Raw genomic sequence first — 23,473 nt, 5'->3', positions numbered from 1 at the left:
CAATGATTTTGTAATTGCACGGTAAACCAGCATGTCCAATAAGCATAACACCTTTGGAACATAGCATTTGGATTTATCATTTACATATGAATATTCATTTTCACATATAGTAAACACTTTAGATGTAACTTGGAATGAAATCTCATGCACTTTACATGTTTAAATTCATTAGTCATTTGAGATAGAAGTATATATTTATTACTGTAGGAATAAAATGTTGCAACAGTTAAAGACGATTGTGTTAGAAAAATAATTAAGAACTTTTGGCCGGGCGCGGTGGCTCAAGCCTGTAATCCCAGCACTTTGGGAGGCCGAGACGGGCTGATCACAAGGTCAGGAGATCAAGACCATCCTGGCTAACCCGGTGAAATCCCGTCTCTACTAAAACAAATACAAAAAACTAGCCGGGCTAGGTGGCGGGCGCCTATAGTCCCAGCTACTCCGGAGGCTGAGGCAGGAGAATGGCGTGAACCCTAAAGGTGGAGCTTGCAGTGAGCTGAGATCTGGCCACTGCACTCCAGTTTGGGCGACAGAACGAGACTCTGTCTCAAAAAAAAAAAAAAAAAAAAGGAAAAATAATCAAGAACTTTCAACAATTCAACTTAGGAGAAAATATGAGTTAATTTAAATATTGAGACCTAAACTTTGTTAGCTTGATAACCTTCAGAATGTTATATCCAATCAATATTTTAAATATTTTGAATATTAACACTAGGCAAAATCATGGAGATTATATTATAGTTCAAATCTTTGTTAAAATACCATTCATTGAATTAAAAAAAAAACAAACAACTATTAAGAGGCCTCACGTGGTGGCTCACACCTGTAATCCTAGCACTTTGGGAGGCCGAAGTGGGTGGATTGCTTGTGCTCAGGAGTTCAAGACCAGTCTGGGCAACATGGTGAAACCCTGTCTCTACAAAAAATACGAAACTTAGCCAGGCGAGGCATTGTGTGCCTGTAGTACCAGCTACTTGGGAGGCTGAGGTGGGAAGATTGTTTGAGCCCGGAAGGTTGAGGCTGCTGTGAACTGAGATGGTGCCACTGCACTCCAGCTTGTGTGACAAAGTGAGACCCTGTTTCAAAAAGAAAAAGTACTTGCCTTTAGTTATTCTTTAGTTATTTAATTCCATTTAGGACATAAGCCTTTTAGGAAAAAATTATGGTTGAGAATTTCTCACACCTTGTAAGGATGAATAAAAAGCTAAATGTGAATTTTGTCACCTCAAAATTTCACAGGTAGGAAAGACTCCAAAACCATATACCATGACATCGATGATTAAGTCACCTTCAATTTATACACACTGTTGGATATAAAGTCAATGAAGAACAGAGGAAAGTGTTAGGGAAAAGTGAGGCACCATAGGCATATTTTATTCTCGCTAATTTTCAAAATCACAAATTGTATGAAGGCTAAAAAATTAAACAATGAAGTTTGCCAAATTTTTCTTCTATAAACCACCACTTGGTTTCATTAGTTGAAGATAGAATATTTTTGGCATTTTTTCAAGGTGCAAAATCTAAATTTCTAAATTTGAAAGTTCTTTTTAGGAAGTATGTTCTGAAATTCATTGTCTTTTAAATTGTTTTTATTTTTAAATTTTTATTTATTTTTGTCTTTTAATTTTGAATCTAATTAATTTATTCAGTTTTAGAGATAGGATCTTGAGATGTTCCTCAGGCTGGACTTGAACTCCTGGACTCAAGTGATCCTCCTGCCTCAGCCTCCCAAGCAGCTTGAATTATAGGTGCACACCACCATGCCTGGCAATTTTAAAATTTTTATTAAAAATGAAAAAATATTTATACATATTTATGGGGTACATGTGGTATCTTGATACATACATATAATGTGTAATGGTCAAATAAGGGTATTTAGCATATTCATCACCTTTATTATTTCTTTGTATTGGGAATATGAAATTCCTTTGTTGTTTCCTTTTTTTTTCTTTTTCTGGGACAGGACCTCATTCTGTCATCCAGGCAGCTGGAGTGTAGTGATGTGATTTCTGTTCACTGCAGCCTCAACCTACTGGGCTCAAGCAATCCTCCTGCTTCAGCCTCCCAAGTAGCTGGGACCACAGGCATGTCCCACCATGCCCGGGAAAATTTTTAATTTTTTTTTTTTTTTTTTTTTAGTAGAGATGAGGTCTCCCTATGTTGCCTAGGCTGGTCTTGAACTCCTGGGTTCAGGAGACTCTCCTGCCTCAGCCTCCCAAAGTGCTGCAATTATAGGCATGAGCCACCACATGTGGCCAAATTCATTTTTTTGAGTTAACATTCTTCCATGACTGAAAAAGTTAGTGGATATTGAAACAGCATTTATTTAGTACAGCAAATAGCATCTATTTAGTACAGCATCTATTTAGTACAGCAACTCGTTCGCTTCAAGACCAGGCTGGGTAACAAAGCGAGACCTTATCTCTATAAAAAATAAAAATTTAGAACAAAATACCTCTGCAAACCAAGATGACAAAGTGTTCTTATTTCTTGTGGTGCAAGGTAAGTTGTGGGATTTCAAAGTAATGACTTATTAGATGATAATGAAGGCATAGAGATTAATTATTACAGTTAATAATATAACCAAAGATAGTTTGTAAGAGGACAGTAGAATTACTGAGAACAAATTGCATGAATCTCTGAAAATGAACATACTTACATCTTTTTTTTTTTTTTTTTTTTTTTTTTTTTGAGACGGAGTCTTGCTCTGTCGCCCCGGCTGGAGTGCTGTGGCCGGATCTCAGCTCACTGCAAGCTCCGCCTCCCGGTTTCACGCCATTCTCCTGCCTCAGCCTCTCCAGTAGCTGGGACTACAGGCGCCCGCCACCTCGCCCGGCTAGTTTTTTGATTTTTTAGTAGAGACGGGGTTTCACCAGGTTAGCCAGGATGGTCTCCATCTCCTGACCTCGTGATCTGCCCGTCTTGGCCTCCCAAAGTGCTGGGATTATAGGCTTGAGCAACCGCGCCCAGCTGAACATACTTATATCTTAAGCCTTCTACCTTAAAAAATTCTACACAAGAGCACATAAGCACATCTTTCGTTAGCTGCCAGAACAATTATGTCATTATATGTCATGGAGATTCCAGAAAATTCCACTATACACTTGTGAAAGAGAGAGCTTAAAAAAGTAAAAAATGTCGGGGGGCCGAGGTGGGCGGATCACAAGGTCAGGAGATCAAGAACATCCTGGCTAACACAATGAAACCCCGTCTCTACTAAAAATGCAAAAAAAAAAAAAACAAAAACAAAAAAACAAAAAACAAAAAACAAAAAACTGGGGCGGGCGTGGTGGCGGGCGCCTGTAGTCCCAGCTACTGGGGAGGCTGAGGCAGGAGAATGGCGTGAACCCAGGAGGTGGAGCTTACAGTGAGCCGAGATCGCGCCACTGCATTCCAGCCTGGGCCAGACTTTGAGATGGAGCGAGACTCCATCTCAAAAAAAAAAAAAAAAAAAAAAGTAAAAAATGTCTTCTTATTATTGTGAAAACAGTTTTGACATCCCAAATCACCCGAAAGGCACTCCTGACAGCTGCTGGGCTTCACTAACAGGCAAACGCAGGGATCAGCCAGAGGTGTTTATTGATAGAGTGTGGGAATCCACTGGGTAACTTCATCTGCATTTTCACGGCTTCAGGCTTCAAGGCACTTAAAATGGCCACCACCTTTCTTTTGGCTGGTACTTGGGCTTCACACAGCACATTTTACTATTTAGGCAGTAAACATAGACTCTTTCCTTCTTGGAGCATCTGTGACGGCATTTGCCATAAAGATTCCAGCATCTTTGGGTGCCACCTGACACAAAGCAGAAAAAAGAAGGGAGACAGTGTCAGTCCTAAGAAGTAGGCTCTGGATTTGAAAGGTCTGTAAATGGATGGAAACAGATGTGATAGAAGGTCCGTTGTTTCCCTTGCCTTCGACCCTTTTCACCTATCACTGTTTTTCCTTTACTCTCTGTTTTTTGCTCCCCACCTTTGACTGAGAGAGTGACCTTGGTGTACATCAGCTGAATAAAGCCTGTATGTGAGTGGTGTTTTTTTTTTTTTTTTTTTTTTTTTTTTTTTTTTTTTTTGACGAGTCTTGCTCTGTCACCCAGGCTGGAGTACAGTGGAATGATTTTGGCTCATTGCAACCTCTTCGTCCCAGGTTCAAGGGACTCTCCCACCTTGGTTTCCCTGAGGAGCTAGGACCACAGACATGTGCCACCATGCTTGGCTCACCCTCTTTAAGTGCCTTTCTGTGCATGTGCAAGAGGAAACTACCAAAGGCCTGGGGGAAAAATAGCAAACACCAAAAAGGAGTAAGCAAAACAATTCCCAATGATTGCACAGGTCTGGGAATAGCTTGTGTTTCCACCTGCCTGAGTGGAAAGACCTTGTAAAATTTGCAGCATTTGGTACTCGGAAGGCTATTGCCTTAGTAGAGGGGGCTAAATTAACCCTAGACTAAAGAATACCCTGTACCCATCCTAACGAAGCTTAAGAGTCAGTTTCGAAAATATTCATCTGATTCCCACTAACTTAACTGCATGCCAGAAAAATATCTAACACTCTTTAAAGGAGTATAACAAAATACAGAAACCGAAAGTGTAAAAATATTTTTCAGGCATACCAAAAAAAAAAAAAAAAAGGAAGAAAATATGAGCCATATTCAGGAGAAAAATAAATCAACCAACACAGAAATGACAATGATGATGAAACTAGCAGACAAGGATGATAAAACAGCTATGATAAATATGCTCCAAGTAGTAAAACAGGTAGAGGAAGCCATGAGCATGATGAGAAGAAATAAACATGTAAAAAATGTTCATGGCCGGGCTCAGTGGATTAAGCCTGTAATCCCAGCACTTTGGGAGGCTGAGGCGGGTGGATCACCTGAGGTCAGGAGTTTGAGACCAGCCTGACCAACATGGAGAAACCCTGTCTCTACTAAAAATACAAAAAATTAGCTGGGCGTGGTGGCACATGCCTGTAATCCCAGCTACTCAGGAGGCTGAGGCAGGAGAATATCTTGAACTCGGGAGGCGGAGGTTGCAGTGAGCCGAGATCGTGCCATTGCACTTCAGCCTGGGCAACAAGAGCGAAACTCTGTCTCAACAAACAAACAAAAAACATATATATGTATATATTCACAAGGAATACTTGAGATGAAACATTAAATATTAAATGAAAAACATACTTAGTAAGATTAATAGCAGGTTAGACTGAAGAAGAAAAGATAAACGAACTTGAAGACATAGCAACAGAAATCATCCAAAATGAAACATGGAGAGAAAAAAGATGGGGGGATAAAAGAGCAGAGTGTCAGTGACACATGGGACAATAACAAGTAGTCTAACATGCATATAATTGGGATACCAAAAGGAGAGGAGAGGGGAGAGGCATAAAAAGTATTTGAAGAAATAATGGCTGAAAAATTTCAAGTTTGATGAAAACTCTAAGCCCATTAGAACCATGACCCTTGGTGAACTATGAGCTGAACAAAACCAAAAGAGAAGCATGCAAATAATCAAATTGCAAAATCTTATGAAAGAAAGAAATCTTAAGCCAGAAGAAAAGACACATTTTGTACACAGGAGGAAATATAAAAATGCTAGAAGAGGCTGGGTGTGGTGGCTCACACTTGAAATCCTAGCACTTTGGGAGGCTGAGGTGGGAGGATCGCTTGAGCCCAAGAGTTTGAGACCAGCCTAGGTGTGACCCTGTCTCTCCAGAAAAATAGAAAAATTAGCCAGGTGTGTTGGTGTGCACTTGTAGTCCAGGCTACTAGGGAGGCTGAGGTGGGAGGATCACTTGAGCCTGGGAGGTTGAGGCTGAAGTGAGCTGTGGTCACGCCACTGCACTCTAGCCTAGGTGACACAGTGACACCATTTCAAGAAAAAAACAACAACCCAGAAGAATTATTGTCAGAAACTGCTCACTAGAAGATAGTAGAGAGAGATCTTTAAAGTAATAAAAGGAAAAAGTTAGCTCGGAATTCTTTACAGAGTAAAAATACTCTGAAAGTGGAGAAATAAAGACTTTTTCAGGTATTTGAAAATGGAGAAAATTGATCACTGAAAGATTTCACTACAAGAAATGTTAAAGGAAGTTATTCAGGCAGAAGAAAATGGTACCAGAGGGAAATCTGGATGTCTACATAAAGGAGTAAAGAGAATCAGAACTCACAACTATGTGGGTAAATGTAAACAACTTTTGTTCTCAATTAAACATTTATTTATTTATTTATTCATTTTTATTATTTTTTTTTTGAGATGGAGTCTTGTACTGTCTCCTGGGCTGGAGTGCAATGGCGCAATCTCAGCTCACTGCAACCTCCGCCTCCCAGGTACAAGCGATTCTCCTGTCTCAGCCTCCTGAGTAGCTGGGATTACAGGCATGCACCACCACACCTGGCTAATTTTGCATTTTTAGTAGAGATGGAGTTTCTCCATGTTGGTCAGGCTGATTTCGAACTCCTGATCTCAGGTGATCCTCCCGCCTCGGCCTCCCAAAGTGCTGGGATTACAGGCGTGAGCCGCCACCCCGGGCCTATTTTTGTTTTGTTTTTTTGAGATGGAGTCTCACTCTGTGGCCCAGGCTGGAGCACAGTGGCGTGATCTTGGCTCACTGCAGACTCTGCCTCCCGAGACATTTCTTTAAAAGGTAACTGTTTAAAGTAAAATAACAGCATTGTACTGCGGAGTTCATAGCATACATAGAAGTGAAATGTATGACAATAGCACAAAGGTTGGGGGAGGTGAAATGGAAGTACAATATACTGTTTTAAGGTTCTTACACAATGTGCGAATTGGCATGTTTTTATGTGAGGTGAGACTGGGGTGAAGATGTCTGCTATAAAACTTAGAACTAATTCAAGACCTGGCGCAGGAACTGCACAAGACCAGCCTAGACTGTCTCGTCACTCCGGATAGCCAGTGTGAACCTGTGAAACTGCGTTTGTTAATTAACAAAAGAACAAAGTGCTGAGAAACCCTCTTTTCTCTAATCACAACTCTTGGAAACTTTGTATTTGAAATCATATCAGCAAGAAGGAAATGTTATATTCTTCCCCCAGGAACTGAGCCTTTCAGTACAGAAAAGCAGTCTTGATTTCAGAGCCAGGTGCTGGTGTCAGATAAGGGGTTTTGGAAGACAAAATTCCACAACTCTCCTCATTTTGTACTTTCCATGGAAACGGGATCCTGAATCCATTTCTCAGCCTAGGCCTGATGTTAATTCCTTTATACTTTGCCCTGTGGCCCTCCCTTGCCTTGAAGTCTATCAGACCCTGCTTCATTTACATTATACTTGAATCTGCCCCTTCCCTTCATCCTACAGTGACCCTATTTGTTTCTTCATTTGGTAACTCCTCCTGCGCCCCCAACCACCCACCGACCCTTTGGTGTGCGGTTTCCTTTGCTGTGGTAAGTTAATAGATCTAACTGTCAGACTGCTGGTGTGTCCTTGTGGTCTTTGTAAGATGGACTTGATCACAAGGAAGCTGTCAAAGATTACCAGGGATATGTAAAATAAGGCTCAAGGGTCATATTAAAGAGGCTCCCCCAGCCAAGGATGGGACAATTGCAGTTTCTGTAAGAATAAAGATTGTAATGAATGCAAATTCATTAAATATATTTAAATCCATGTATTTTTAATGATATAAAAATTATTTTGTCGGCCAGGTGTGGTGGCTCATGCCTGTAATCCCAGCACTTTGGGAGGCTGAGGTGGGTGGATCACCTGAGGTCAGGAGTTCGAGACCAGCCTGACCAATATGCTGAAACCCCCATCTTTACTAAAATTACAAAAATTAGCTAGGTGTGCGCCTGTAATCCCAGCTACTTGGGAGGCTGAGGCAGGAGAATCACTTGAACCTGGGAGGTGGAGGTTGCAGTGAGTCGAGATCACGCCACTGCACTCCAGACTGGGTGACAGAGTTAGACTCCATCTAAACAAAATGAAACAAAAAATTATTTGGTCACAATTGGGGCAGATAGGACAATAGATTGTTTCTTGCAGATTCATAAATAAAGAAAAATCATCAAGCACGTGTTCTGTCTTTCCTACATGAACTGTACTGCTAAGAAATCAAATAGTAGACAATGAGGAGTATCTTTTTCATATGACTGTTCCAGTTAAATAGAGAATATCACTTAATAGAACATTATCATTTTGTAATGGCCAAAAAAATTAATGGATCTAGGCTTTGAGCCTCATTGATTCCTACTGTCCTAAAAGACAGACAACCAGATATTTTGTGCCTCCTAATGAAAGAACATATAAAAACATAAAAAACTGGACGTTTTGCCAAAATGGGAGAACTTGAGCCTGATCAAACCTCTGGATACAAATGCCAATTTGCAGAAAATGCAGAGGTCAGAGGAACGCGTTGAATTTTACCTTGAGTATGCAATCAGCAAAATTTATATTGTGGAAAGTTATAGATCAAATGACTTATGTATTTTTCCACAGATAACTTGTAAAGATAAGAAAGGGATGAATATGGAACCAGTAAATTAAAAAATTCAAGGAATCTAAAGAGATATCAGATTTTAACAGTATAAATAGGGTGTCTAGGGATGCACCCCTAGCAATGAGACTGTAAAGGAATGCAGAGAACTGATTGCTATAAAAGTCAGGAGAGTGCTTAATTTGGAGGATGAAGACAATTGTGATGGATGGAATAGGTGGAGACATTTTTGGGCTGACTGTCAATACTCTGTTCATTGACCTGCACGGTGGTTACAAGGATGTGCACTTATAACCTCCATTAAGCTGCACACTTGTATTATGTGGTGTGCAGTACCTGTGATTCTGTGTTTTAGTTTACAAAAAGATAAGGGAAAAGCGACCATTTAACAACAAAATCTCAATTTTTAATTTAAGAGTGTCAAGAGGAACTATTGGTGAGTGAGGGGAATGACATTCATACACTTTTTTTTAGCATCTGTGGAGGCTACTGAGCAATAACTTACACATTTTAAAGCTATACACAGTCTTTACCTAGCAATTCCTTTCCAGATGTCTACACCAGGGAAATACTCACATATATAGACTGAGAGGCCTATACATTGGAGATAAAACTATACATGAGCGAGACACCTACCCTCAGAGAACTTCCAGTCAAATCAGGGGAGAAAGAGCCATTAAAAAAATAAATACCCAGATATTTGATTAACTAGAGTCTGGTGAAAATTATACAGAAAGAACTCAGGGTGCTGTGAGGATGTATAATGGAAGGGCAGGTGTCCCACCTAAATCTCATCTCTGCTGGGTTTCTGGGCTTTATATATGTCTCCTGAATTCCCACAATTAACCTAACGGTGAGTATGACAATATTTTGAAAATATTAAAGTGATGCATATTTCAATCCCCTTTAATCATAAGATCCATTGATTGTCAAAAAGCAGAATTGGGCAGAATTTCTGGGTTTTGGGGGAATGGTGAACAACAGAACAACAACTCATTGCTCAGCTTCAATGAGATAAGGGTTGTGCATAGAAAGACAATTTTAAGGACCAACATTTATCAAGGAAGTTCAGGGATTTCCAAATTTCAAAGAGCTCCTTTATACATTATTAGGTGAACCTGGCAGGTTCAGACAATACCACTTCACCATAAGCTATAGGAGGCTGAAGCTGAGGGTCAGGCTAAAGTAGCTCCCATTTAACCTCTGTCACCACTACTATACCCAACGGGAAGTAGAGGGGAAATACTCTGCCCATAATTTCCAGGGAAGCTGAAAGTTTAAATCCAGCTCCTGCAGCAGCAGCATTGGGCCTGAGAGCCCTGCTAGAACCCATGCCTCATTCTGCCAGCCTGATGGTGGACGCACCAACAAACTAGGGACAGAGGCCTTTCGTGTGTCTTCTGCTAGCCGTCTACTGGTTGACCTGAACACTCAGGAAGTAGAGATAATTAATGTGAGAAAGGTAGGGGCAAGAGAGTCTCTTGCTATGAATGCCCAGATTGGTCGGAAAAAATTGCCAATGCAGAGGACACTTGCTCTTTGCCTCTTGGAGCATAGCTCAGGGAAACTGGTAGCTCTTTAGAGAAATTCTTGTCTTTAGCATGGATACAGCACCGCATGGTGCTACCTGAAGGGGGATTAGAAATGGCTGAGGGAAGTGACTGAACATCGCTCTCAGCTCTCTGTTGAATAAAATAGACCCAGAAGGTCCCCAAGTTCCCTAATCTCTGATTGAGATAGGAAAACCAGTAAGGGACCTGCCAAGAGTACACCCCTAGTGCAGAAGGCAGTAAGGGAGGGTGTGAACAGCCTTAACTTGGGGACCAGATGGAAGATCTGGCTGAGATGAAGGGTCGAGTCAGTGGGGACCCCAAAAGGGCTAAGAGATTTCATCAGTCATGAAATCCAGTAGTAAGTGCTAGCAGGACACTCACTGACCACATCCAATGAGGGACGTGATCCCAGAAGTCCATAAGGGTCCAGCACAGGACCCGACACCACCTCCTTATGTTCCTGTCCCAGGGCCCTTGTATTTGCTGTTTTCCCCAACTTGAATTTCCTTCCCTACATATCCACATGGCTCACCCCAGTTGTTCCCTCAGCTTACAGTAAGACATTCCATGAGCACCCCCTTAAAAATGGCAATGACCGGGCATGGTGGCTCAAGCCTGTAATCCCAGCACTTTGGGAGGCTGAGGCAAGCAGATTGCTTGAGGTCAGGGGTTCAAGACCAGCCTGGGCAACATGGCCAAACCCTATCTCTACTAAAAATACAAAAATTTGCCAGGCGTGGTTGCACGCGCCTGTAATCCCAGTTACTCGGGAGGCTGAGGCATGAAAATTGCTGGAATCCTGGAGGTGGAGGTTGTAGTGAGAGCTAAGATCGTGCCACTATACTCCAGCCTGGGTGACACAGTGAGACTCTGTCTCTAAAAAAAACAAAAAAACAAAAAAACCACAAATCACCTTCCCCTTCCCCTGGTGTTCACTATTTCCTTTCCTGCCTATTCTGCTCACTGTACTCATCATCTGACATACCATATGTTTCATTTATTTTTCAAATTCTTTGGGTCCTCTAGTAGAAGGTAAGCTCCAAGAGGACAGAGATTTTGCTTATCTTGTTTTGTTTTATTCACTGCTCTACCTCTAGCACCCATCACAGTGCTTGGAACAAGAAATCCATTCAACTATATTTACTGAATGAAGCAATTAATTATTTGATGACATATCAAGTTAGTTTTCCCTATAACCACATACAATCCCAGGAAAGAGAAGGGGTGATAGAAGAAGGATACATGCTGAAAGACTCAATACTTATTCAAAAGAGATTGAATTAGCTTAGAAATAATTTTAAAGCAGAAAAGATAAATATTGAACTGCTGAGTTCAGGCCCAGCCCTTAGGTGCCTTGCCACCCTGGGTTGTAAGTGCTATTTAACTGTCTCCTCTAGTTTGCTCCCCTGGTGCCACGTCATTTATCTCTGCAGTCCTGCTCCTCCCACCACAAACACCCACAGTCAGGATGGAAGTTCCTGGGAAAGTTTGGTGAATTATGGAAAATAAAGAGACATATTTCTTTTGCAGACCAAAATTTCAGTGTGTTCAGTGTTGTTCCCTCAACCTGACATTATTACACACTTGATGTTATTGCAGTTTGAGAAATGAGGAAATTGATACTCTGAGCAGCTGAGCTTCTTGTTGGGGGTCACAGAGTCAGAAAATGATGGGGCAGGTTTTAACCCGGGGTCTGGGCTTTCCTGTCTACTCCAGGTGAGTGGTGTTTTAGGGCCTCAGGAAGACACAAGGACTGAGATCAGCTTGTTTAGGAAATTCACACGTTTCTGACTCTAGAAAGGTTAGCCGACAGCCTCAGGGTGGGTGGAAACTTCTGCCAGATGAGCAGGAAGGGGTAGGTGGCTCATGCTGGAATTGGTGGGTGGTAGGTCTGACCAGGGTCCTTCTCTGTTTAAACCTTCCCATGGGTCCCTCACCTGGCATTCGAGGCCCACGGAGACCTGGAGCTTGAATGCTTCCTCAGCTTTACCCCCGCCTCTCTCCTAACCCACCCCTCCATGTTATGCCGGTCCCTGAAGCTCCCATGCTCTCTCCCGCATCTAGAGTTTTGCGTAGGCTGACCTCTCTGCCTGGGACACCCTTCTGCCTTCTCCTCTTCTTCCTTTTCTATTTTTGACTCACTTTTTAGGACTTAGGATATCCCTCCAGGAAGACTCTCCTTTCCCTCAGCCTGGGCTGGTCCATTTGTGCCCAGCCCCCTGGTTTCCCACTGTCACAGCCGTGTCACCCTGGGTTGTAAATGCTATTTAACTGTCTCCCCCAGTTAGCTCCTCTGGCGCCATGTCATTTTTCTCCACGGTCCTAGCTTCCAGTGCAGTCTGGCACAGAGACAGCTACAGTACAAATGAGTTTTCTCTCCCATTAAGGTGGCTGTGATCTTCACAAAGCTTCATTCATTCTGGGGAATATTTTGCAAAAGGCCCAGACCTGCCTCTCCTCTTTCCTGCTTCTCTTGCTCACCCCTCCCACTCCTCCTCACACACTAGGCCACCCCCACATGCTCCCTGGAGCTGGGCAGGAAGAGGAAGGATGCAGCGGCTGAGAGAGCAGTTCTGGATGTCGTAGTTGGCATCTATCAGCTGGCACCTGCTGCTGGTGAGGCGCCTCCTGCCTCCTATACGTGGTGCCAGATGGCAACCTGCAGCCCATCCTTCTAACCCTTGGGATTCCCCCACCAGGCCTTAGTCTCCAAGCCCTGCCCCTTCCTCGAGGAGGTCCAGGTTACCTGGAGTCAGCTGGGATAAGAGCAGCAGCACAGTCAAAGTCAGCAAAAGGAGCTTCATGGCTAAGGCAGCCCAAAGTGAAGCTGCAAGTCCGACGCCACAGCTGAGCTAATGGGAGAGGGGGAGTGCCTGGCCTGTGGCTCACGCTCCCTCAGCTGCCCACGGGTACAGCCCTCACACTCTGACGGGACACGCCTCCCCTTGTCATTTAGGTCAGCAGGGAGAGATCAGCCAACAAGGTCCAGGGCCCAAGACTTAATACCTCCCGTCCTTCCACCCAGCTCCAAACTGCCTGAACCCAGTGACCAGCAGGAGGCGCCACAAACACCGGCTCCAGAAGGTCGGGGAAGACGGCAGTTTTGAAGAATAAATACAAAGCAACAGGTAGATGAGCTTAAATGGGGTTCCAGGTGGAGGAATGTCTGTACAAAGGCTCATGTTGGTGTTGAAAATGAGAAATAAGACATAACCGGAGCAAAAACTGAGAGGAAAATGGCAGAAAGAGATGAAGCTGCGAGTACCAGCCTCTCTATCACAGCCCCCTGCTGGGTTCTAACATGCGGTGGACCTGCCCTAGGACCATCCTTCCCCTTCCTCAGAGATCTGAGAACCAACCACTCAGAATCCCTCTTCTGAAGTCAGGTTTTGAAAACTCATTCTTGGTGGGACACGGTGGCTCATGCCTGTAATCCCAGCAGTTTGGGAGGCCAAGGTGGGCGGATCACTTGAGGTCAGGAGTTCGAGACCAGCCTGGCCAACATGGTGAAACCCCGTCTCTACTAAAAATACAAAAATTAGCCAGGCGTGGTGGTGCACGCCTAATCCCAGCTACTCGGGAGTCTGACGCAGGAGAATCGCTTGAACCTGGGGAGGCTGCAGTGAGCCGAGATCACTCCACTGCACTCCAGACTGGGCGACAGAGTGAGACTCCGTCTCAGAAAAGAAAAGAAAAGGCATTCTTTAGTTCCCTCAGCCCTTGGGTGGTAGCTGCATCCTGTAATTACTGTTTATCTGACCGGACCCTGCTTGAAACAGATGTCAAGGGTATAAAAGCATACAGAGGGATTACAAGGGAAAAAAACAACAACAACAGTGAAAGCCATTTCTGAAGGGGCAGAAAACAGTCAATGGGGTTGAAAACTGAAAGGTAAGTGAAAGAGTGAGGTCAGCATGTGAAAATAATTCTTTTTAAAACACTTACAATGAAGAGAAGAAGAGACACTGGCTAGGAAGGGACTCACTGGAAAGCCTAGAAGTCCACCTTTTCTGTGCTGTTCATTTTTGGTGAGGAGGCTCATTTCATTTCTTTTCTTTTTTCTTAATTTAATTTAATTTAATTATTTTTTTTGAGATGGAGTTTCGCTATTGTTGACCAGGCTGGAGTGCAATGGCACAATCTCAGCTCACTGCAACCTCCGCCTCCCAGGTTCAAGCAATTCTCCTGCCTCAGCCTCCCAAGTAGCTGGGATTACAGGCATGTGCCACCACACCTGGCTAATTTTATATTTTTAATAGAGATGGAGTTTTTCCATGTTGATCAGGCTGGTCTCAAACTCCCAACCTCAGGTGATCCGCCCACCTCAGCCTCCCGAAGTGCTGGGATTACAGGCTGAGCCACTGCGCCTGGACCTTTTTTCTTAATTTTAAAAATCATTTTTAATTCTTTTTGTTTTTGTTGTTGTTTTGGAGACAGGGTCTTGCTCTGTTGCCCAGGCCTGGAGAAATAATGTATCTGTTGGATTCTTTTCTCCCTAAAATAAGAGATTCTCCCACTATCTGAAATGCCAGGATATATGGAGGATTTCTGTATTGAGAGTAACAGAGGCAGAGTTGGAAATATTGGGTAACTAGTCCTGACCCTGCTACTAGCTTTCTACGTGACCTTGGCCAGAATTACTTTTTTTTTTTTTTTTTTTTCCTCTGGTCCTCAATCTCTTCAATTAAGGATTTGGGGCAGATATGCAGTAGGGATCAATATATTCATCATATTATAAGGTTCTCTATATAAAAGACATAGAAAGTAAAAGAATACAGCAATCCAGGTTTTCAACACCAAAACAGGGCAGGGTAATTGGATTTTCACATAAGGATTCTCTAAGCTGCCCTCATCAGCCCCCAAGTTTCTGAACCACTTATATCACAGGTCTTTTCCCTTGACCCCAACTCCTAAGTACACTGTATAATCATTGTCCATCTCTGGGCCTGCTCCTTGCATAGTCAATGTAGCAATTTTGCTCTTGTTTTGAAGCCTTTGTAATCCTCCTGAGGACTCTGGAGTAGCTGTGTATCCACAATGGGCAGGGGATAAGGGAGATGTCAAGGGAGCAGAGGGAGACTTATATGTACACCTCCAGGCCTCAGACATCATAGCCTATTCATGGTGAGTCAGAAGGGCCTACTTCTCAATCTCACCAGGAATCAAAGAAAAACAAATTCAGATGATGGTGAGGTATCATTTCTCCAATCAAATTGGCAAGAAAAAAATATATATATTTTTTGAGATGAAATCTTGCTCTGTTGCCCAGGCTAGAGTGCAGTGGTGTGATCCTGGTTCACTGCAACCTTTGCCTCCCGGGTTCAAGCAGTTCTTGTCCCTCTGCCTCCTGAGTAGCTGTGTGTGCTACAGGCGTGCACACCACCATGCCCAGCTAATTTTTGTATTTTTAGGCCAGGTGTAGTGGCTCATGCCTGTAATTCCAGCAATTTGGGAGGCTGATGCAGGCGGATCACTTGAGGTCAGGAGTTTGAGACCAGCCTGGCAGACATGGTGAAACCCTGTCTCACTAAAAATATAAAAATTAGCCGGGTGTGGTGGCACGTGCCTGTAATCCCAGCTACTCTGGAGGCCAAGGCAGGAGAATTGCTTGAACTCGGGAGGTGGAGGTTGCAGTGAGCCAATATCACACTGCTGCACTCCAGCCTGGGAGACAGAGCAAAACTCCATCTCAAAAAAAAAAAAGAAAAGAAAAAAAGCAATTTTCGTATTTTTAGTAGACACGGGATTTCACCACGTTGGCCATGCTGGTCTCGAACTCCTGACATCAAGTGATCCGCCTGCCTGAGCCTCTCAAAGTGTTGGGATTACAGATGTGAGCCACCACACTAGCCAAAAGTATTATTTTATTGATGATCCTAGTCTTTTCTAGGATGCAGGGAAAGAATGATACCTTGATCATGGAAATCCAAATCCAAATCCAAACTTTTTGGAGGTTGTCAATATCAAAATCCTTAAAACATGCAGGCCCTGCAATCCAGAAACTTCACTTCTAAGGCTTTGCAATGGACCCTTGTGTGCTCAGCAGTGATTTCCTTTTCTTCTAGTGACAGACCCTTGATTTTCCTTTGGGGAGCCAAGTCTCCTTCACTCTCAGCTCAAGATATTCAGATAGGGTTCCCGTCTTGCTTTTAGATTTTGCATTCTCTACTTGAGCTACTAGACTTACCTTTTATTTTTTATTATTTATTTAATTATTATTATTATTATTTTTTGAGACAGAGTCTTGCTCTGTCACCCAGGTTGGAGTGCAGTGGTGCAATCGTGGCTCACTGCAACCTCTGCTTCCCAGGTTCAAGCAATTGTCGTGCCTCAGCCTCCTGAGTAGCTGGGACTACAGGCACATGCCACCATGCCAGCTAATTTTTTTTTTTGTATTTTTAAGAGAGATAGGGTTTCGCCATGTTGGCCAGGCTGGTCTCCAACTCTAGGCCTCAAGTGATCCTCCTGCCTTGGCCTCCCAAAGTGCTGGGAGGCCCTGTGTGAGTCACAGGCATGAGCCACTGTGCCTTTTAAAAATATGAATTTTTAAAGACTTGCCTTTTAAAAATATAAATTAGATGTTGATTTATCTGATGACTATTCTTTGCACTAGGATACATTCCTACTCTTCCTCCTGGTCTACACCATCTGGTTGCTGCATACTTCTCTGACCTCATCTCATAGTAACTGCTCCTCTCCCACTACTTTTCAGCCACACTGGCTCTCCTTCTTTCCTTTAAATGCACGAATCATGTTCCTACTTCAGGACATTTGTGCTTGCTATTTCCTTTATGTGCAATATTCTTCCTGATTTTTTGGTGACTGGTTCCTTCCTCCCACTCATGTTTTAGCTCAAATAGGAAACTCCTGGCAGAGTTTTTCCTAACCACTAATTCTGATGTCACAAATTGTCATTCTATATTGACTTTATAGAGACCCTATTAGATGCTGGTTCTGAAGAATAAACTTTGAAGTCAAGGCAGACTTGGGTTAAGTGCTTGACCTTTCATTTGTGAACTTTCTGACATTGTATAAATTGTTTAACCTCTACGGACTGAAAGTTTTCATCAGTAAAAAGAGATCTTAATGTTACCTATTTCACTGAATTGTCACAAGGAATAATGTATGTAAAAGGCTTAGAACAATACATGAAACAGGGTAGCTTCTTATTGTTTATGATTAATATACTATAACATCATCATAATCATTTAATAAATCTGACATGTAGAAATAGTACAGAAAGCATTATCTAATAACAATACCTGGGAGTTCACCTGAGAACGTTCAGGGTGGTGGGATCTGGAAGTTTTTCACTCATATGTGGCACCTGGAGGCTGGGTTGATCTGGGGCTGTCAACCAAAGCACCCACATGATCCTTCCATGCGGCTTGGGCTTCATGCAGAGTAGAACTTCTTACGTGGGATCTCAGGGGTCCAAGAGTGAGGGTTACTGCAAACAGATTGGAGGTTGTATGCCCTTTTTAGACCAAGCCTTGAAAGCATCGCTTCTGCTGAACTCGACTGGTCAAAGCAGTCACAAGCATGCCTGGATTCAAGGAGAGGGAAATTTCTTCCCTTGATGGGAGGCATATCAAAAAATTTTCAATTATGGCTTTTTTTTTTTTTTTTTTTTTTTAAATAGAATCTCCCTCTGTCGCCCAGGCTGGAGTACAGTGGCACAATCTCGGCTCACTGCAATCTCCACCTCCCAGGTTCAAGCAGTTCTCCTGCCCAGTAGCTGAGATTACAGGCATGCACCACCACGCCCATCAATTTTTGTATTTTTAGTAGAGACGGGGTTTCACCATGTTTGCCAGGCTGGTCTCAAACTCCTGACCTCAGGTGATCCACCCGCCTCGGCCTCCCAAAGTGCTGGGATTACAGGCGTGAGCTACCGCACCCGGCCATTTTCAGTTATGTTTTAATACTACCTCAGACATGTTAGATATTCAAATGGAGGTATCATGTTAGATATATTATGAGTCAGAAAAACTTGGAGAAGAACCTCAGGCTATCAATATAAATTTTGGAGTTTTCAGGTTATAGAGGTATTTAGAACCATATGACTGGGTAAGATCCAGTAGGTGTGGCCATGCAAGTCAGCTCTAACAAGTGGGATGTGAACTGTAGTGATGTGTATGGCTTCCTGGTCATATCCTTACAAAAGGTACCTGCTTGCCCTACATTTCTTTTTCTTTTCCCATTGTTTTGGGGAATCAAAAAAACTGGAGTAGCCACTTATTAAAAAAAGGGATGAAAGTTACCTGTGGAGAATGATAGGCTGTCTCATTATCCCTGGGCCACTTACCTCTAAACCATCATGCGAGAAGAAAATATATTTTCTTCTTATTTAAGTCATTGTATTTTGATTTTTTTTAAATTATAGCAACTTAACCCATACTCTACTTGGTTTTTATAATATTAAGTGATGCAACTAGCAGAAAAGAAAGCTAAATTGGGGAATCTTTAGTGGAGACCCCTCTGTGTAAATCTTTGACTTCAAAGGGCTATGACATCAGTGTGAAGGTGAATTAGAAATAAGGCTACATGCCCCATTGAGAGAATCATAGAGAAAATGGCCTATCTTGAGTCTCAACACTGAACGGAGATGGGGGAAATACTTGTAAATATAATTAAACCCTCACATGGGCTTGCAGACAAAATTCACGCTACCTAGATGATACCCAAATCCTTTTTTTTTGAGATGGAGTGTCGCTCTGTCGCCCAGTCTGGAGTGCAGTGGTGCCATCTCGGCTCACTGAAACCTCTGCCTCCTGGGTTCAAGCGATTTTCCTGCCTCAGCCTTCTGAGTAGCTGTGATTATAGGCATGCACCACCATGCCTGGCTAATTTGTGTATTTTTTTGTAGAGACGGGGTTTTGCCATGTTGGCCAGGCTGGTGTGGAACTTCTGACCTCAGGTGATCTGCCTGCTTTGGCCTCCCAAAGTGCTAGGATTATAGGCGTGAGTCACCGCACCCGCCCTTTTATTTATTTATTTATTTTTGAATGCTGTTACTATTTATTGACATCAAAACAAAACAAGCTAAAACTAAAAGTTGCTATTTATTTATTTATTTATTTTAGTTGGAGTTTTGCTCTTGTTGCCCAGGCTGGAGTGCAATGGCACCATCTCGGCTCACGGCAACCTCTGCCTCCCAGGTGCAAGCGATTCTCCTGCCTCAGCCTTCTGAGTAGCTGGGATTACAGGCGTGCGCCACCACACCCAGCTAATTTTGTATTTTTAGTAGAGACAGGGTTTCTTCCTATTGGTCAGGCTGGTCTCGAACTCAGACTTCAGGTGATCCTCCCGCCTTGGCTTCACAAAGTGCTGGGATTATAGGCGTGAGCCACTGCACCCGGCCCTAAAAGTTGCTATTTAACAGGAACAGACATTGGTGCAGTTTCCTTCCTGGAGAAGAGATGCACTCAGGTCATGAGATCTAAGATCAAACATGCACTGGATTATCAAGAGTCAAACAAGGCCTACATTTTACCTCTTAATAGAAAAAATGCTGACAAGGCCTACATTTTACCTCTTAATAGAAAAAATGCTGAAGACAAAATGAGATGTTTAAAATATTCTTTATGCTAAGCTCATGTAAGCAAACACAAAACTAGAACGAATCCTAAAACTTTAGGACACTGGATACAGAAGTAACATGACTATTTAAATTTTTGCATCAATGAAAGTTTGTTCTACCCTTCACTGTACTTGTACTAAAAGGACATGCTTGTTGCTTCTACACTACACAAAGTCAACAGTTATCATCAAAAATGCAATAGAACTAGATCAGAACAAGACTTCAAAACCACTCTGTTCCACCCAAATTAAGAAAATTCAATTCAGGATGAACAATGGCTTTTGATTTTAGAACCAGCTCTTCTTTTCCTCTCATGTGATACGTAACGGAGTCCTCACTTGACATTTTCCTCTGCAAATTGCAATGCATGTCCTCGCCATCACCTTTTTCTGACACTTTAAAGTTAATTTGTAGAAACTGCAAAAACAATGAAATTATACTTTCAATTCTGAACCTCCAATCAGGTTCCTGCTTTGACATAAAAGTTACTCCTCTGCAGTGTACCCCACCAGTACAGCGATCCCCTTTCTCTCTATTCCTTTGCCCTGAAGGAACTTCCCGATTGTTTAACATGTGCTCTTTGGCTGCCTAGACAGTCAGGACACCTAAGGCCATCTGGACTTATCACTCCTCTCCTCCTTCTTTTCTATGGCTAATATCACCTTCCTGCTTTTTTTCTACTGCTGAATTTCCAGACTTGGTGCTGTCATCAGGGCAGAGAGTTGATTTCAGCTTCGAGCTCCTGGTTGGTAAAGCTGCATCACTGGATCCTTGTTTCTTATGCAATCTCTCTTGACCACTTCTTTCTTTTCAGTTTTTTTCTGAGCTGCCTATTGACTCTGCACTTTCAGCCTTCTTTCCTTTATTCCGAAGTACTTCTTTCTCTTTTTTCATTTCTTCTTTTCTCTTAAAAGTCTTCTCTTTCTCGTAGCGCTCCTTCTGCCTACGGCACTCTTCCTCTTACTGCTTCAGCCTCTTTCTCTCAAAGTGTGCGCCCTGATCTCATTCATAATCCTGTCCCCCCTCCCTGTAGTCTCTGCTGCTCTCATCTTCAGGTCTCTTTGGCTTTTCTTTATCTATCTATCTATCTATCTATCTATCTATCTATCTATCTATCTATCTATGACGGAGTCTTGCTCTGTAGTGCAGTGGTGCAATCTCGGCTCACTCTGCAACCTCTGCCTCCTGGGTTCAAGTGATTTTCTTGCCTCAGCCTCCCAAGTAGCTGGGATTACAGGTGCCTGCCACCATGCCTGGCTAATTTTTGTATTTTTAGTAGAGACAGGGTTTTACCATGTTGGCCAGGCTGGTCTCGAACTTCTGACCTTAAGTGATTCGCCCACACTAGCCTCCCAAAATGCTGGGATTACAGGCAGGAGTCACCTCGCCCAGCCCTGGCATTTCATCTTTAAATTCGCTATCAGAACGCTTGGGCAATGTACAACTTTGCACTCTGGTTCTTTCATCATTCAGATTCTCTTTGTCCAGTTTCTTGGCTTTGTCTCTTTTGTCCAATTCTTTTTCCTCTCCTTTTTCTGGCTTCTTGCGTAGCTTAATCTTTGGTTCATCTTTTAACTTGTCCCTTTCTTAAATTCTGTCTATCTTCTTTAGCTTTTCTATATCTTTCCTTTTTAATTTCTCTTCTTTCCATTTCCTCCTCTCTTCTCATTGTCTTTTTCTTTCTATTTCTTGCCTTCTTCGTCTCTCTTTTCTTCTTTCATTCTCTGCTTGTTTTTCAGGAAGCTCAGAAGTGGGGTTGTCTTTTTAGCTATTAATTCTCTATGTTTTGCTTCTATTTCCTCTAGCAGTGTCTCTGGAGTAGATGTTATTTTCTCATTATCTGCGGCATAACTTTCAAAAACTTTCTATATTCTGGATCATCATCAATAGTCCCAACTTTGGTATCTTTTTTTTTAGTCTTCTTTTTTGTAGGTTTTTGAAAAGGTGCAAATTCTACTATAGCAGGATAGTCCTGATCTTTATTATCAAGGAATACATAACCATGAAAAAAATCCCTGAACAAAATAATGTCCTCTTGGTTTTTAAAGTTGATGTATGCTCTGGCATAGGATATGAGCTAGTATCATTCGAAAAAAACTCAAAATAATCACGCTCAGGCACAGGTTGAAGATGTTCCTGTATTGGGGGAAATTCGACTCCTGATATTTCACATGGGTTCTTTTCTATTTTCCCAAGTGTCGGCTGGTATGAGAAGAGTACAAAAGAGAGAAATTTTAAAGCTGGGTGTTCGAGGGAGACATCACATGTTGGCAGGTTCCGTGATGCCCCCTGAGCTGTAAAACCAGCAAGTTTTTATTAGCACTTTTCAAAAGGGAGGGAGTTTACGAATAGGGTGTGGGTCACAGAGATCACATGCTTCAAGGGCAGCAAAAGATCACAAGGCAGGAGGTCATGGTGGGATCACAAGGTCAGGGCAAAACTAGAATCACTAATGAACTTTCATGTCCAGCTGTGCATGCATTGTCAGTGATAAACAAGGTTCAAGAGCAGAGAATCAGTCTGACTAGAATTTGCCAGGCTGGAATTTCCTAATCCTAGCAAGCCTGGGGTTGCTGCAGGAGACTAGGGAGTGTTTCATCCTTATTTATATCTGCATAAGGCAGACACCCCCATAGCGGCCACTCAGAGGCCTCCTCTGGGAATGCATTATTTTCCCAGGGCTGTTAATTATTAATATTCCTTACTGGGGAAAGAATTCAGGGATATTTATCTTACCCGTTTTTGGTAATAAGACAAATATGGCTCTGTTCTGCCCGGCCCACAGGCAGTCACACTTTAAAGTTATCTCCCTTGTTCCCTGAAAATTGCTGTTATCCTGTTCTTAAGGTGCCCAGATTTCATATTGTTCAAATGCACATGCTCTACAAACAACTTGTGCAGTTAACACAATCATGACAGAGTCCTGAAGCAACATTCATCCTCAGTTTATGAAGATGACGGGATTAAGAGTTTAAAGACAGGCATAGGAAATCACAAGAGTATTGATTGGGGAACTGATAAACGTCCATGAAATCTTCACAATTTATGTTCAGAGATTGCAGTAAAGACAGGCGTAAGAAATTATAACAGTATGAATTACTAAGAATAAATGTCCATGAAATCTTCACAATTTATGGTTTTTTGCTGCGGCTTCAGCCGGTCCCTCCATTCAGGGTCTCTGACCTCCCGCAGCATTCCTGAAGCTGCTCCTTGGTCAAAGTGGGAGGTGATCTTTGAATTACCACCTTGCTCAGCACCTCTTTCTCCTTGTTGCGATCCTGCTTATCATCCCCCTTGGAACTGTCCCCCAAAGTCCCACCTGCACTGCCTATTTGGTCTTGGGGGATGTGGTACAGGGGGTTAATGGTTAGCAGGGTTACTCACTTCTCCTTAGGCCTATGCTCCTTCTCTTCCTTTATGGCCACAGATACCTTCCTTGTGGCAGCAGCTCAGCTGGAACGGCACTCGTTTCCTTTTTTTCTTTTTTTGTGATGGAGTCTCACTCTGTTGCCCAGGCTGGTGTGCAATGGTGAGGCCTTGGCTCACTGCGACCTCCACCTCCCAGGTTCAAGTGATTCTCCTGCCTCAGTCTCCTGAGTAGCTGGGACTAAAGGCATGTGCCACCACGTCCAGCTAATTTTTGTATTTTTAGTAGAGATGGGATTTCATCATGTTTGCCAGGCTGGTCTCAAACTCCTGACCTCAAGTGATCCACCTGCCTCAACCTCCCAAGGTGCTGGGATTACAGGTGTGAGCCACTGCACTCAGCCCCAAATCCTTAGTTAAGGACTTAATTTAAATTACTTGATGTGCCTGATAGAATAAACACAGAGACCTTGAAAAGAACCATTTTCAACTCAGGCTACAAAGTTCTTTTCTTTTCTTTTCT

The 23,473-nt window shown here is 42.7% G+C and overlaps 1 protein-coding gene and 1 pseudogene across 1 annotated transcript; both read right to left on the bottom strand.

The window, feature by feature from the left end:
* Positions 1-3,562: 3,562 nt before the first annotated feature.
* DEFB123 (defensin beta 123) lies at positions 3,563-12,896 on the bottom strand. Its single transcript, XM_026455200.2, has 2 exons — positions 12,748-12,896; positions 3,563-3,792 (listed from the first exon to the last, which is right to left on the bottom strand). The coding sequence occupies exons 1-2, from the start codon at positions 12,803-12,805 to the stop codon at positions 3,647-3,649; spliced, it is 204 nt and encodes a 67-aa protein (XP_026310985.1). The 5' UTR covers positions 12,806-12,896; the 3' UTR covers positions 3,563-3,646.
* A 7,312-nt stretch (positions 12,897-20,208) lies between these two features.
* LOC111548243 overlaps positions 20,209-23,473 on the bottom strand; it is a 12,308-nt pseudogene continuing 9,043 nt past the window's right edge.

Source organism: Piliocolobus tephrosceles, chromosome 20, assembly GCF_002776525.5.
Source record: "Piliocolobus tephrosceles isolate RC106 chromosome 20, ASM277652v3, whole genome shotgun sequence".
Lineage (NCBI taxonomy): Eukaryota > Metazoa > Chordata > Mammalia > Primates > Cercopithecidae > Piliocolobus > Piliocolobus tephrosceles.
This window is presented reverse-complemented; position numbering and strand designations above follow the sequence as displayed.